Here is a 14,968-nt window from a genome sequence, read left to right as displayed (position 1 = left end):
ACCAAAGTGAGCCGGCTGTGTTCATCATCCCCATCCGTTTAATACGACCAAAACACACAACAGCACAAATGTCAAGTAGGTATGAGTTCAACATATTTAGACTCTAACATTGTTTTACACGTGAGCCACAACTGCCTAACACTTGAAGTTACACGAGACGAGATGTGTACAAAAATAGAAAGTCTCCCAACTTTACATGTTAGAGGACAGATCAGTGCACGGGAGCGCTCGGTCCGCGCACAAAGACACACAGCAAGGCACAGAGGGGAAACCTAGTCATCAGCAAACATGTTAGAATGAACACTTTGTCAATTCAATAACTTAAAACTGTTTTTTCTTCAAACCGTTATTGCAGTTATTTCACGTTTAAACGCGCAGCCTGGCGCGCGCCCTTTACATGACACCGCCCTGCAGACTCTCCTGAAGGGATGGCTGGTCTGCTGCTCAGTGCACTGTGCAGGCAAAGTGCATTGGTGTCTCTGTCCGTGTCCGGAGCAGGAAGGGCGCACAGCAGTGTCCCACTCATCATTTCATAGTTCTGTTCCTCCTTCCTCAGTCCGGTGAGTGCGCGCGGTGTTCCAGGGAAAGCTATGAACAAATCCCGCTGGTTGCGCTGATGCCGCCTGACGGCCGCTCCACCCCGGTGCTGCCGGACGAGGAGGAGGACGAGGAGGAGACAGCGGAGGACTTCCTCTCCTTCTGCCTCAGGTGGATTTTAGTGTGTCTCTTCCTCTCGTCGCTCCGGGCAAACTTGCGGCCGCAGAAGTCGCACGCGAACGGCTTCTCCCCCGTGTGCGTGCGGATGTGTGTGGTGAGATGGTCGCTGCGGCTGAAGTTGCGCATACAGATCCGGCACTGGAAGGGCTTGTGTCCAGTGTGGATCCGGATGTGTCTGGTCAATTCGTCGGAGCGGGAGAACCTTCGGTCGCAGCCCTCCGCCGGACAGGGGTACGGCCGCTCGTGGATGGGCGTCTTGCTGGGTCTGTTCGGGTATTTTCTGGGCCGCAGGATCGGCCTCAGGGGCAGGTTCTGTGGGCTGTAGGCAGAGGGGAGCCTTGGCGGCCCTACCTCGGAGCCACCACCACCCGGACCCCCCAGCGTAAAGTTCCTGATAGTGTTCAGCGGGGTCAGGGGTGGAGGGACACGGAATGTATCGAGGGGACATGGACCGAACGGCTTCCGGTCTTGGATACCTGCCGTGTGCATGTCCCGCTGGCAAGCCGGCTGGAAGAAGCCCGAGTAGTCGGGGATGATGGGGAAGAGCCCCGGCGCGTCCGAGCCGCCGGGCTGCTTGGGCGAGGAGTAGGAGGGAGGCGGGTAAGACGCGATGGGGCAGGTAGAGGTGGACAAAAACGCCGAGGGGTCCTGGTACACCTCCCCGCAGCCAGAGGAGGAGTAAGGAGGCGGAGGGGAGTACAGGTGGTGGTGGTGGTCTATCTCTACCTGGTTCTGAGCCGCCATGGTGCAGCTCAAATTTCCGCTGGAGAAGTGATTGGGAGATCCAGAGGAAGCCGGGGAGGAGGACGCTGAAGAGGAGGGAGGAGGAGGATGTGGCGGCGGCTGGGCCACGTTGAAGATGCCCGAGACGATGTTGATCACTCCCTCGGGGTTCCAGTTACCTGGATACTGGGAGTCGATGGAGAACTTCCCCATGTAGGTGAAGGTCTGGTTGCGGTGGGATGCGGGCTGAGAGAAGCCGCTGGAGTAGGAGGAGAGGTCCAGAGAGCGCTTCTCCACGCTCATGTCTGCGCTCATCAAGCCGTCTGCGGACACAAACACACCGGGACATTAGAGAGGCAACACGAGCTGGAGGAGCTGGAAGTGCGCCGTTACGCATTCATTAACTATGCAACACTTGAACTAACTTTTTCTCACTGTTAGTCTTCTCATTCTTTTCTGAAGCGCTGTGTGAGAGGATTTGTAATTACTTAAACATTCAGGATATAGACAAGTTTTCATTGATGAAGAAGCCATAGCTCTTCATCATACAGCGGCAGTGCGTCAGGTTACCTGCTGCCACATTGATCTGGTCGTACTGCGCTCCTAAATCGCTGTTGGGGAAGATCGCCACAGAGGTCGGCAGGCCGGAGGCGATGTCTTCCACTGAGTACACGCTGTCGGCTGCGGGATGCACGAACCCCCCGAGATTCACCGGCACCTTCTCCAGCGCTTTAGCCGTCATGGTGGAGAAAACTCTTTCTGCTCTTTTCCTCAAGGCTTGAAACAAACTGCAGTGTGTGCCCCGCAGCGCATGTCTCTGTGTGTCACCGGCTGAGAGAGTGCTGCGTTCATGCGCTCTGCTGTCAAAGTCAACTCCTGGTAAAGTAACTCTTATTGGGACCGGGGGCCCGGGCACTAGTATGTATATATGGGGAACCTTTTGAATGTGGCCGCGACGTCATTACCCAAATATGGAGTGGGAGGGGTGGAGAGCGGAGAGGGAGAGGCGCTGCCGGTGCTGATTGGCTGTGAGGCTCCGTGACGATTTCAAAGGGAATCACTTGCCAGTGGAGAACCCGCCGCTCCGGGGGGGCTCTTTCCGCTCCTGCCAGGCGGAGATGAAGCGCCCTAAAACTACACAGCAGCAAAGCATACCTCAGGGAGCAAACGCGGCTCGAGTGCCCGCAAGCTCTGTGAAATATCAGTCGTTTCCTACATGTATTGTCTGTGGCCATCTTATCTCACTGCGCTCTGATAGCAAAAGAGGAATTCCGGTCGAGCTTCTTAATCCATAAAAGGTTGAATCCGGTAAGCAGGGGAACGTCCCCCAGACTCCATATTTGGGTTCGATTCCGGAATATGATCATCGGAAAGTGACGAGTTTTGCCGAGCTGAGCAGAGAGAAAGCCGCAATCAAATGCGACGCACGGGGAGCGGAATGTCCTCCTCTGGGCGCGACGGCTGCACGGCGCGGAAACTTGTGTCAGGGTGATTTGACTATGCTCTAGGAAAGAAAAGATTAAATATAGCCATTCACTGATACTCACAGCCAGCCAAAGGAAAGCAGTACTACAGACGCAACAGATCATATGTGTACTTTGAAATGTCTTGTCCATCAGCATGGTGCTGTTTGGAGCCAAAACGTGTCAAAAATGGTGATTCAATCTAAATGTGGAGTATGTGTATTTGTACATGCTGCTGCTAAATATTGTAATACTACAGAAGATTAAGATTCAGATTTGCTCATTAGTCGCAAGAGAATTGTGTGCCCTCCTGTGGCCTCCTGTGGAATTGTGCCCCCCCCCCGGACTCCTGCTCTGTGTGATTTTGTAAAGTCCCTCCGTGGGTGGAGAAAGTTGACAGACAGAAAACAGAAAATACTGGGGACCTTGGGTGGAATATAGTTTCCATTATGTGCGTTTGTGTGTGTTGCAGAACCACATCACACAGTCCTACTGTCATGTTGTAATCTAAATATAGCTTTATTACTGAAGTTGATTACTGGGTGTCAGACTTTTGAAAAGTCAAATGTTCATTGATAATGTCAGAGAAACTATTTTCAATACATAACATTTTCACAGAGTATGGACTGTGGATTTTATTCTTTCACTTCTCTCATTTTAGCTTGTAGACTTTTTCATGTTGGCCACACTGTGTAAGCACAGCCATACCAGAGCATGTTTCAACCTGTCAAGAAGGATATGGTGAGCAGGTGTTACAAATGATTGCCCCCAGCATTTAGAAGATATTTCAAATGAATCCCGGTGCTACAGTGATTTGGTCAATACGGTTGTGTAGTGTCATATTTTCTTGAAGTCTAATAGTACAGCAATTTCAGTTTAAGTATGTTACAAAAATTGTTGGACAGCCTCCCTAATTCCAATGTCGGAAAGATGTGGGGAGAGGAGGTTTTTAAAATGCTGTTCGACAATCCAACATGCACTTTGTTTGAAGCATATCGATGCCTTTAGGTTAGGCAACTAAAACACTTGGTTAAGGTTAGAGAAATGTCATTGTTACGGATAAAAAATGTATGACATGACCTCTGGTTTCCCACATAAAAGTCAGCAGTGCTACATGCCCATCCACCACCTTGACCTTTGCACTGTTAAGGTGCCACTATGCTTCATCAGAAGTGCTTGTCGGATGGTCGAACAGCTTAGGAAAACCCCTCCCCCACACCATTCCAACTTCGGATTAGGGCTGTGTCCAACCATATCTGTCTCTTTATGAAACCAACAATCTGACATTCACACCCACTTCATGTAGTGTTGTGTCTGCTTTGTGGAAGTGAGAAAGGAGCCAAGGTTTGAACTTCTCTTTCTAGCTCCCTTTTTTTATTCGTTACACAAGTATTTCTGTCACTTTTCGTGTGACCAACAGAGGGCAACACTACAAATGTCTTCCAGGAGAGACTTAAAATGCGCAATGTTATCCCCACATTGAAACATTTACAGTTGCACCCCTCTCTATGACAGCAGGCTTTTCACCCCATCTTCCAGTGTGGCTGTTTGGAACAACTATAAACACTTTTGCTTTCTGAAGTGGTCAGACAACACGTCGTACTATCTAGTTTGTTTCTAGCATAACACTACTTCCTACATCGACACTGAACATTGACACTGGACATAAAATGTGTGATGCAGAATTGTCCAATATATAATTCCCAGGGATACTGGGCTAGGAAACCTGAAAAAATAAAAGTATGGGACACCCCAACATTACACCCTGCTGGGACCACTGGCACTACACAGATGAATTTGTTCATTTGTGGGATTTTAACTGAACTTTTTATTACGAGACCGCATGCTCTTTTGTTCTGAAAATAAAGGAAAGCCATTGAACTCAATCCCCCACAATCCTCCAGGTACTCACACCTACTGTAGGTGGGAACTCGGCAGCAGCTGTGCTCAGTGTGGCTTGCTAGCCAGCAGACACACAGCAGAACTGAATTCTCTCTCTGATCTAAAGCAGCGCTGCGAAAGCCTGCGTAAGATTTCTGCAACAAAGCTTAGCGCCAACGGCTAATACACAAAGTCTGCCAGTCTTTGATAGTGAGCAGCTGTAACAAAAGAGTTTCCCCTCGTGGATCAATAAAGTATTTCTGATTCTGATTCTGAAAAACAAAATGTGTTTCACTGCACCGTCATTAACAAGATATCATTTTGTACAATTGATTTAGCCAACCCTTGCCTTAACCAACACCACGATTCTACACCATTAACAGTTGGCGTTAACATGTAGCTAACGTTAGCTTTTGGCTAGGGTAGCAATAGCATGTCAACAGTTAGCGTTATAGAATTTAACAAGCATCATGTGGGCCGTATGTGATTTACCTTCAACCGACTGGTCATCCAGTTCCATGTCTTCCAGTTCCATGTCTTCCACCACGGCTTCCGACAGCGCAGTAGCTGAGCCGCTGCTCCAGAAAAGGCTGGCCTGTGACCCAGCAACGCATCGATCCAGACAGTCAAACCACTTGCTGCTCCACCAGTCAGAGCTCGACCAGTCAGAAATATTCAGCACAGCAAGCCCCACCCTGAAAGTTCCTCTACTTTTGAAAAGTACTACCCCCCCGAGCAGGGACCTTTTGGGGGGTAAAATAATGTGAACTTAATTTAGACCCTGGTCCCTGCGGTGGAAAGTTCCTACGGTGGAAACACAGCTTTAGTTTCTCTTGTTTAACATCATGTGGCCTCGTCGTCATTTTGAGTAAACTCTTTGTCGGACATACAGCATCGGCTTAAGCCGCCATTTTGAATCCAAGCAGCCATTTTGGATCACACACATCCCTTTGTTTTGTAGCTTAGTGCTTTTAGAATTGGATTTCACATTGTGTGTTTTTGCTTTTGTTTATCTTTTTAAATAAATACTTGTATAATTATGCTGATTTCTTTAATGTTGCACAAGGTGAATAATTTGTCAACCTCTTCTATATTGAACTCCAAATCCTTCCACCTACTAGCTATTAATAGTAATATTGATTATAGTTATTGATTTAATTATTAATCAGAGTTCCAAATTAATAGTTTAGTATATTTTATGAGACTTAATCAGTTATTTGGCTATCTTTCCCCGAGGAACTTTATTAAAGTTATTATTTATGATTCTCTTTGATAATTCTAAAACCATTGGCATTAATCTGCTGCTATAACAGCCTCAACTCTTCTGATTTCAGGCTTTCTACCAGACTTTGGAACCTGGCTGCAGGGATTTGCTCCCATTCATCCACAAGAGCATCAGTGAGGTCCAACACTGATGTTGGGTGATAAGGCCTGGCTCGCAGTCGGCACTCATCCCTGCTCATCTCAAAGGTGTTGGATGGTGTTGAGATCAGGACTCTGTGCAGGTCAGTCAAGTTCTTCCACACCAAACTGGGTCTTTATGGACCTGGCTTTGTACACGGGGCATTGTCATGTTTTAAAAGGAAAACACCTTCCCCAGACTGTTCACACAACGTTTTAAGAACACTATTGTCTAAAATATCATTGCATGCTGTAGCATTAAGATTTAAGAGGCCTAAACCAAACCAAGAACAGCCCCGACCCAAAAGTACACAAAAATATGAGGACAGGGGTAGCCACATTTTGGCCATATAGTTGGAAATGATTTTGTGATCTTTACATACCCAGTGTTGTGTTCTCAAGATAAACAAGACTGAGAGTTTACAGCCATGCTAGCAACACTGTGATGCTGTACTTAGTGCTTTGATGCTAACATGCTAATATGCTCACAGTGACAATGCTAACATGCTGATGTTTAGCAGGTACAATGTTAACCATGTTCACCACCTTAGTTTAGTGTGTTATAGCCCAGGCTGATGGGAATGTTTTGCAGGTATTTGGTCATAAACTAAAGTATTGGGCAAATTAAAATGTTGACCTGATGATGGCGCTAGATGAAAGGTCAGAGGTTGTTACAATTCATCCTGAAGGAAACATGAATTAACCAAATGTCAAGTCAATCCATCCCACAGTTGTTACGACATTTCACTCAAAACCACAAATGTCAACCTCATGGTGGTGCAAGAGGAAAAGTCAGAGGATTTCCAAAGTCATCAGGATACATCATCTGGGAGCCATGCATGACTGTACAAAGATTTGTGCCAATGCATCCAGTAGACATAGAGATTTCTCACTGGATAAATGAAAACTTTGACATGCTGGAGTTGCTAGATGAAAAGTCAGAGGATCACCAAAGTTAAGATTCATCCCTAAACAAGACTGTCTTCTCCTGATTACGTCTTAAAAACTCACAAGAATGTGACGTAATAATCATGTATAATTAGCAGACATAAGACAGTTATGTCATCATGTACATTTGACATCAACACTTAACAGTTACAGCAGCAACCCAGGGAAAATCCCTGTACTGTCCCTAAAATATACCTTCTGTGCTGTGACTGATAGTGTGCCTGTGGTTGTCAGTGGTTCTTTAGTCCTACTGATTTTATACCACAAATTATAATTTGCCTCCATTTTCATTTATCTCATCACCAGAAGACAGTTTGGGTCATGTTTAATTCACAAAATCAATATTTTGTAATCTCAAGAAAACAAACCACAGCATAATGACAGTATTTCATCATCAGGACATATATCCTAGGCCTATCTGGCCTTCAGTACAGATCAGAATCTATGCTGCATTCCAGTGATTTTAGAAAGTTGGAAATTCAATTACCCGCAAGTAAAAATACAATAGAACAGTTCTTTGGTCTGGAATTTGAAGTTGTGAACCCAGTGGAGCTATACCTTTCTGACATTACAGCATCATGGTTATCTTCCTCAAAATACAAGCTAGTTGACTTGCAAGCATTCCCACTCAAGTTATACCACGGCCATGAGTATAATATGAGAGAATATACAAGTGTTTCCTTGTCTGTTTAGTTGTCACAGACATCAAGAAAAACCCCACACTGGATACAGTTTGCTTTTGTAGCCCACATACTTTCTCTGTGTGGGAGTATAGCAACTGGGGTGTGTGCATGCAAATATGTGTGTGTTTATGTGTGTGAGTGGGGTGGAGAGAGATGATGAGTGTGCAACTGTCAAAGTGAGAAAGCTAATTTGGTTTAAATTTAAATCTGACCCATCTTCAAGTGACAGATCAACTAACACCAGTGGCTGCCCCCACATATACACTGTTGACTTTCAGTGCCCATATATGGAGCACTGAAAGGCTTATTAAGGACTTTCAATGCCACTTATAAAGTCATACTAAATATCAGGCATCAGCCAGTCAGCCGGACGGAGCACCTGGACACCTGACATGACATTTGATTTGAAGTGTTCATCCATGTATTTCTTCGTCAACACAATACATCACTGCCTTTAAGTACGTTTCTTCACTTCAGGCAGAAATTCGTTGGACTGGGAGGTATCAGCCAGCCTGAAACATAAGCAACCTGTGCGGCTGCTTATGGTCCCCAAGCCTCCAGGGGGCCCTTGGAATAAAACTTGATTTTTTTTTTAACATGGTGCACACAGAAATCTAATGTTATATCAATATTACTTAGCTTTGTATTGAGCCATATGACCCATTCTTAGTTACATATCTCTTATACTTTAGTCTTAAAATAATCATTATCAATCAAGTCATTTTATCATGTTTCATGTTGTTTTTTTATATTTACACTTTTAATAAAACAGACACTTTTTAGGTTTTACCAAATTTAAAACAATTTTTTTTTTAAAAACGTGTTCATCCTGCTTCTATTCTTGGCAGTAACACTGTAACCCAAACATACAACAGCGTGAAACAAGCCACTGGCCACAAACTTAAAGCTTCCTGCTGACCTCGAGGGACTTTAGTGTCCTGGGAAACCTGGAAGGTGTCTTTTAAAAAATAGCATTAACATTATCTGTCCTTTTCAATTTCATATCACTATGAACCCCCAGATATTTTTAAGAGGCAACTATTTGAATCTGCTGATTTTTGATGAGAATTGGTGCTGCCTCTTTCCTTTTTCAAAGGTCAGTAACTAGCTCCTCGCAATGAATGCTGACCCAAAAAGCCGTCGCTGACAGGAAAGTGTTTTCAGCAGGAATGCTAATCAGTCCACGAGATGGCAATAACGTGAATACAACCTGAGACCAGAGGAGTGACTAAACGGACTGTGCTTTCTAGTCTTCCGACCACTCAAAGCGATTCACACTACATGTCACATTCACACGCTGATGGCAGATGCTAACTGCTCATCAGACCAAAGAAACGAACTAATCATTCACACACCGAAGGCACACTGATTTTGATTTAAAAATGTCCTATGACTTTGCACAACTTTCAACTCTTAAAGGGTCAAAACTGGTTTGTTGTATTTCACGAGATCAATATCAATCTCATGTCTGTGAGTTAGCACAGAGCTGGAGTCAGGACGTGGTTAGCCTAGCTTAGCAGAAAGACTGGCAGCCTGACTTCAGTCAGTTACACACAACCAACACCTCTAAAGCTCACTAATGAACATGTTATATCTTCTTTGCTTCATTTGTACACATGCAGAAAAACACACTTCACATGCTGGACGTATTTCTTACCAAACACCAGCCAGGTGCAGTGTGCAGCTTCCTAAAGTCGTCCTGGCACAGTGAGGTTGCCACATTTGGTTCCATTGTGCCAGTAGAGAAGACCAAAACCAAAACCTGTGCTGGCTGAGCCCACCTGGCGACCACTGTTATAGCTGGAGATGCTGCACTGCTGTTTGTCAAGAAATAGTTCCAGCATGAAACTCCTCCTGCATCCACAAATTGTCATTTAATTTTTTTAAACAAATGAGCTATGCCGTATTCGTTAGTGTGCTTTAGAGGTGTTGGTAGGTGTATTTGTGAAGTTCAGACAGAGGCTAGCTGTTTCCCCCTGCTTTCTGTCGTCATGCTAAGATAGACTCCAGCTTAACGCACAGACATGAGATTGATATCAATCTTCTCATCTTACTGTCGGAAAGAAGAAAATAGCTGTATTTCCCAAAATGTTGAACTATTTCTTAAAGAAATATCCACAATACTGTATTAAAATACAACAAAGCAATATGCAATATATGTAATATGTGTGAATATTTATGTATTTAGTTTTTTTCCCCTGTCTTTGTATCTTACTTACTTACTTTTGTTCAAAATAGTCTGGAGAGCTGTGGCAACAAATTCAAAGCCACATCTCATACGCTGAACTTGAAGCATTAAGCTGACACTTTGATCCAGTGCTGCTTTTACAGTGAGCAGCAGGTCTTTCAGTGTCCTGCTCAAAAACACTCAACAGGACAGTCTTTCTGGCTGTCACACCACTGCACTGGAACACACACTCAGGCCATGTTTGTTGAGGTGGAAGATCATTACCCCTATTTCTGTCACCACTCTTGAATCTGCAATTCTTTCTTTAAAGCAACTTTCCTGCCACCATGACTGTTAGCTTTGTTGCATCACAGACTGACAGCTTTCATCGTTTGCTGTTTGAAACATGAAAGCAAGCGGAAACGCTCTGATATTGGTCCAAGATAGAGGAGAAGAAAAGAAAAGAGAGAAACCAGAGAAATGGATAAAAGAAGAGCTGTGGGGTGGGAAACCTCTATTTTACAGACATGCCTTGTTTCAGATGGCCTGACAGATAAGCTTTGTGGTTGGGGCTTACAACTTCATACTGTAACTGCTACTGTTCCTGCGTGAACAGGGCTGAATCCACAATGTTATTCAAGATTTAACATGTAAACAAGAAATTGTGTAAGAAGATTTTGTCATGTAGCTCTACTTTAAAAGAAAAGTTCAACAGTTTGGGAAATACTAACTGTTTTCACTCTGTGACTGTGTTCAGACAGAACACAAAGCGAACTTTAGAGGCGGCGCAATTTCGAAGTCGATGGAAAGATGCGAATTTGTGTAAAACAAACGAGACGCAACATGTTCACTAGCGAGCTTTACAGGTGTTGATAGGTGTGTTTTGGACAGAGTCAGTCATTTTCCCGGCTTCCAGTCTTTATTCCAGTCTAACCCTACCCAAAAAAAAAACAAACAAAACGCCCAACATTGAGTCTGGTTCTGTCCAAGGTTTCTGCCTCTTAAAGGAAGTTTTTCCTTGCCACTGTCGCCAAATGCTTGCTCATGGTGGGACTTGTTGGGTCTCTGTAAATAATATTATAAAGAGTACGGTCTAGACCTGTCCTATAGGAAAAGTGCAATGAGATAACTTATGTTATGAATTGGCGCTATATACAAAAAATTGAATTGAATTGAATTGAATGATAAGCTCGATTAATGTCCTGACTTCAGCTCCATACTTAACTCCCAGGCATGAGACTGATATCGATTTTCTCACCAGACTCACCTCAAAGAAAGTAAATACGCCTTTTTCCCAAAATGTTGAATTATTCCCTTTTTTAAGAATAGATTTTTTCAAGTCTATTTTGATGCATTAGTCACATGTCCATATATAGGTTATAAAAATTATAAATACCCACTTCATTTGACTAACTCTGCTGCTGACTGCTGAAGCCTCATATGAGCTTCAGCTAATTCTAGAATGTACTTTTCAATGAAAACTTGATTTGGATTTTCTTACATTTGAGTCACACTAGGAAAAGATCTTTTCATGGCCAGAATGGAGAGGAGGAATGACTACAATTACCAATAATTATTGTTCACATACAGTACATATGGGCATGTGAGTACTGTATTAAGATGGCCAAACCTTTAAAGTTAGGTTGCTCTCAATCTCTGAACCCATCGGCTATCGTCTGATGACGATTTGAATGCAGATTTTAAAAAATTTAAGAAGCTAATAAAAAGCTAATTTCTAGGGTTCCGAGATCGTAAATCACTCAATGAGTTCCGCCTCTTTTGCTCTCCACACGGACTGTTTACCTGCATGCAACCAAAGCCCGCTCAAATTTGATTGGTCAATACTTGGACTACAATCGGAAACCAGAACGATTCTGATACCAAAATCTTGGTATCCATATGCAGATATCTGTTTATAGAGATTAGGTTGCTCTTACCCATGTTGAGTGGGGAGAGGAATGACGTGACAAGTCTCCAGCCAGAAACCAACTGTAACCGGGGCTGCCCCTGAAGCTTAATTTAGCAATTCTATATTTATGATAAATATTAATATGACAATATTTTTTATATTTTATATTTTTTATATATGAGCGGTCTCATGGTCATTTCACCTGATGGAACTGTCCTCCTGCATGCAGCCCTCTGAGACAGTTTCCGTTGAAACACCTGTGTAGCAGAGGTTCACCATAATGCATGCATAGCCCACAACTGGAGGTTCACCACAAGAACACACAGTTCACACACACACACACACACACAGAGGCACAAACACACAAACAAAAAAAACAAAAGTCTATGGCTTCCTTTTTTCTTTTTCTCATTTTATTTCTTTCCATTTCTACTCATAGGTCCTATTTATTTCATTTATTTCTGTTTCCAAAATTGGTGTTGTTAAACAAGCATAATCTAAAATATATATGATATAATAAACACCTAATATGGCGAGTTCAGCAGGTGTTTTCAGTCGGTTGTAATGTCGTCCGTCAGTGTAACTGGAGTCAGTATGTGTATATGCAGACAGTAGAGCCGCCCACCCTGCTAATACGAACATGTAGCCGCCCCTGTAAAGTTCCAGCAGAAAGTGTCATAGCTGTAAGTGTACAGTCATCGTCCCCGTCACCATTCACCTCTGCTCCATGCTTCACTGCAGCGCTGCTGTGGTCTGACTGATCTGACATCCACTGCACAGCACTGTTCCACTGTGGAAACACTGCCGTCTCCACTTCACTTTTTAGTCCTGTCCTGTCTCTTTCTGTCTTGTCCGCTGCTGTTGGTTCACTTGGGAGTGCACTGATATGAAACGGTGTTGTCACACATAAGGTGATTAAGGTGATAAGTCTTTTTTTTTTAGAATTAACAGTAATTCTAAAAACAACATTGTTGCCATTCAATATATGCTTCTTGATCCACAGCAATCTGCAGCCACCACAGCGGTGAATCCAGACCTTCTGTCCAGGCTGCAGCCAAGTCATCACATCGAGCTTCAAGCTGAAATTGGATCATCAGTGTTGGGAAAGTTACTTGACTCAATACCAGTTATTCAATAGCACTCCCCTGCCATGTCCTCACAGTGAAAGTGCAGGCTTCACATAGGCCTACCCTCCATCTCTGAACAAACCCACTTCATTCCTAAATTTAGGCTTACCAGTGGCTAACGTTAGCAGGCCAGCTGAGAACACACGACATATAAATAAGACGACTTTGGCGTTACCGGGAGTCGCATTTCTCCTCTTTTGGTCGAGGGTAGCCGCTCCAGCGCTCCAGCTCCTGCGCCAAGCTAATACATCCTGGACCGGCCGCCCGGAGGGGAAACGTTCCTCTCTGCTAATGTATAATCACTGGGGGAATAAATGGCAGGAGTGTTTGACAGAGACATTAAACACACACACACACACATTAATGTGACAGAGTGGTTGACAGAGCAGCTAAGGCCACACTGATAGCCCAGTGTCAGTGGGAAAACCCTTTAAATGTTCTCCCAGTGCCTGAACGCAAAGAATAATGAGACACACATGCACATATTGCCACCCACACACACACTTTGAATATACATGTACATACACATATAGTGCACGAGAAGCGATGAACGGCTGGCACATCAGCACATCGACACACACACACATGCTGTCATGCCATAATGAAAACTATGACTAATGAGGCCATCCCCCATTTTACAGGCCATATTTATTGTGTCCCTTGTCACCAGCCGTAGATCATCTGCTGCCACTGCCACATCCTGACAGATTAACTGTGTGTTGTCATGCTAATTCACATCACAGATGCAGAGGTTTACCAGAGTTACCTAACCTGGAATCATGACTTGTGTGTATGAGCATGTGTCTGTAAGGCTGGATTAACAACGGGGGAAATGTGTCATCTGATTTGTGCAAATTGAATCAGCTGTTTTGGAATATGCAGCACTAAAGTATTAGGTATAGGGATTTTAAGGTGGGTCCTGCTTTAACACCTAATGTTGAAGCCCTGTCTTGATGAGTGTTCTTGTGTCGAAATTTAGTTCCAAGACCATTACTGTTTCAGTATTGTGCTTACATGTTAAATATTCCTAAAAAACTTGATGCAACATTTACTGGTAATTTATGTAGAACATAAATTACCAGTAAATGTTGTTACTGGTAATTTATGTTCTACAGCCTCATTTGTTGGGGCCACCAAACATAAAATTACAGTTACCTGTTTATTATTGCATTTATCCTAAAATGCCTTTTTTCACAACCTATAAACTTCATGTGGGTAGAGATGTACAGAGCAAAACACTATAACTGGATCTATGTCAAACCTGTCCTGCTCTTCTAAGAATACAGATTGTTCTGGGGTTTGTTAAATCCTACCCATGAAGATGTAAACCGACTGGCTGTGTGCTGTTGGACTGCCATGTACCTACAGTAGTTTCAGTAGTAATGGCACTTTCCCGATTAATGTTTGCTTTTTTTAGCACATGCCGACTCCCAGATGGTAGACCAACCATGTATGTTGTACTTGAACAGAGCTTTAGGTTTGCATTCTTCTGTAGGCCCCTCCAACTAAATGCACGTTTGTGTATTTAGTGAGTGAGCGAGTTTAACAAAAGGTCAACAGATCGTCATTTTTTGAGATAGTGAATGTTGAACTGTAGGTCACTATGATTTTGTTTCTCTCCGAAAAGTTAATAAATAGCCTTTTGCAATAGAACTGGGGTGTTTTTATTCACATAAATGGATGCATGAATAAGAATGAAATGTCAAGCTCAACTTTTAAGCCAACATGGACTAAAAGTATTGAAAGTGCTCAAAATAATGGACAGTTTGAACATCTACAGTTCCATGACAACTGAGCAGATTTCATCTGCTGATGAAGACCGTGTGATACGACCAAAAGCTCCAGAACAAATGAGTAAGTGTACCTTTTGTGGAGATTGTTTTGTCAGCTGAACTATAAAGCTCAACATGTAAAAACACAGTGGCTTATGTACTGTACTTTTTTGAGGT

At 43.6% G+C, this 14,968-nt stretch overlaps 1 protein-coding gene and 1 long non-coding RNA gene across 3 annotated transcripts; one reads left to right on the top strand and one right to left on the bottom strand.

The window, feature by feature from the left end:
• Positions 1–11: 11 nt before the first annotated feature.
• egr2b (early growth response 2b) lies at positions 12–5,542 on the bottom strand. 2 transcript variants are annotated; one of them, XM_044179462.1, is made up of 2 exons: positions 5,277–5,542; positions 12–1,763 (listed from the first exon to the last, which is right to left on the bottom strand). In XM_044179462.1, exons 1-2 carry the CDS (start codon positions 5,317–5,319, stop codon positions 589–591), a joined length of 1,218 nt encoding a protein of 405 aa, XP_044035397.1. In that variant the 5' UTR covers positions 5,320–5,542; the 3' UTR covers positions 12–588. The 2 variants fall into 2 exon arrangements, with proteins under 2 accessions (XP_044035397.1, XP_044035395.1); XM_044179460.1 differs by lacking the exon at positions 5,277–5,542 and adding an exon at positions 2,011–2,331.
• On the top strand, positions 2,493–14,635 carry LOC122867970. The gene is made up of 3 exons (XR_006376030.1): positions 2,493–2,748; positions 6,119–6,289; positions 12,896–14,635. It is a non-coding gene; the product is annotated as an uncharacterized LOC122867970 (long non-coding RNA).
• Positions 14,636–14,968: the final 333 nt, after the last annotated feature.

Source organism: Siniperca chuatsi, linkage group LG20 (genome assembly GCF_020085105.1).
Source record: "Siniperca chuatsi isolate FFG_IHB_CAS linkage group LG20, ASM2008510v1, whole genome shotgun sequence".
In the NCBI taxonomy this organism is placed as follows: domain Eukaryota; kingdom Metazoa; phylum Chordata; class Actinopteri; order Centrarchiformes; family Sinipercidae; genus Siniperca; species Siniperca chuatsi.
The sequence above is the reverse complement of the archived record's forward strand: the minus strand, read 5'-3'. Positions and strand labels throughout refer to the sequence as shown.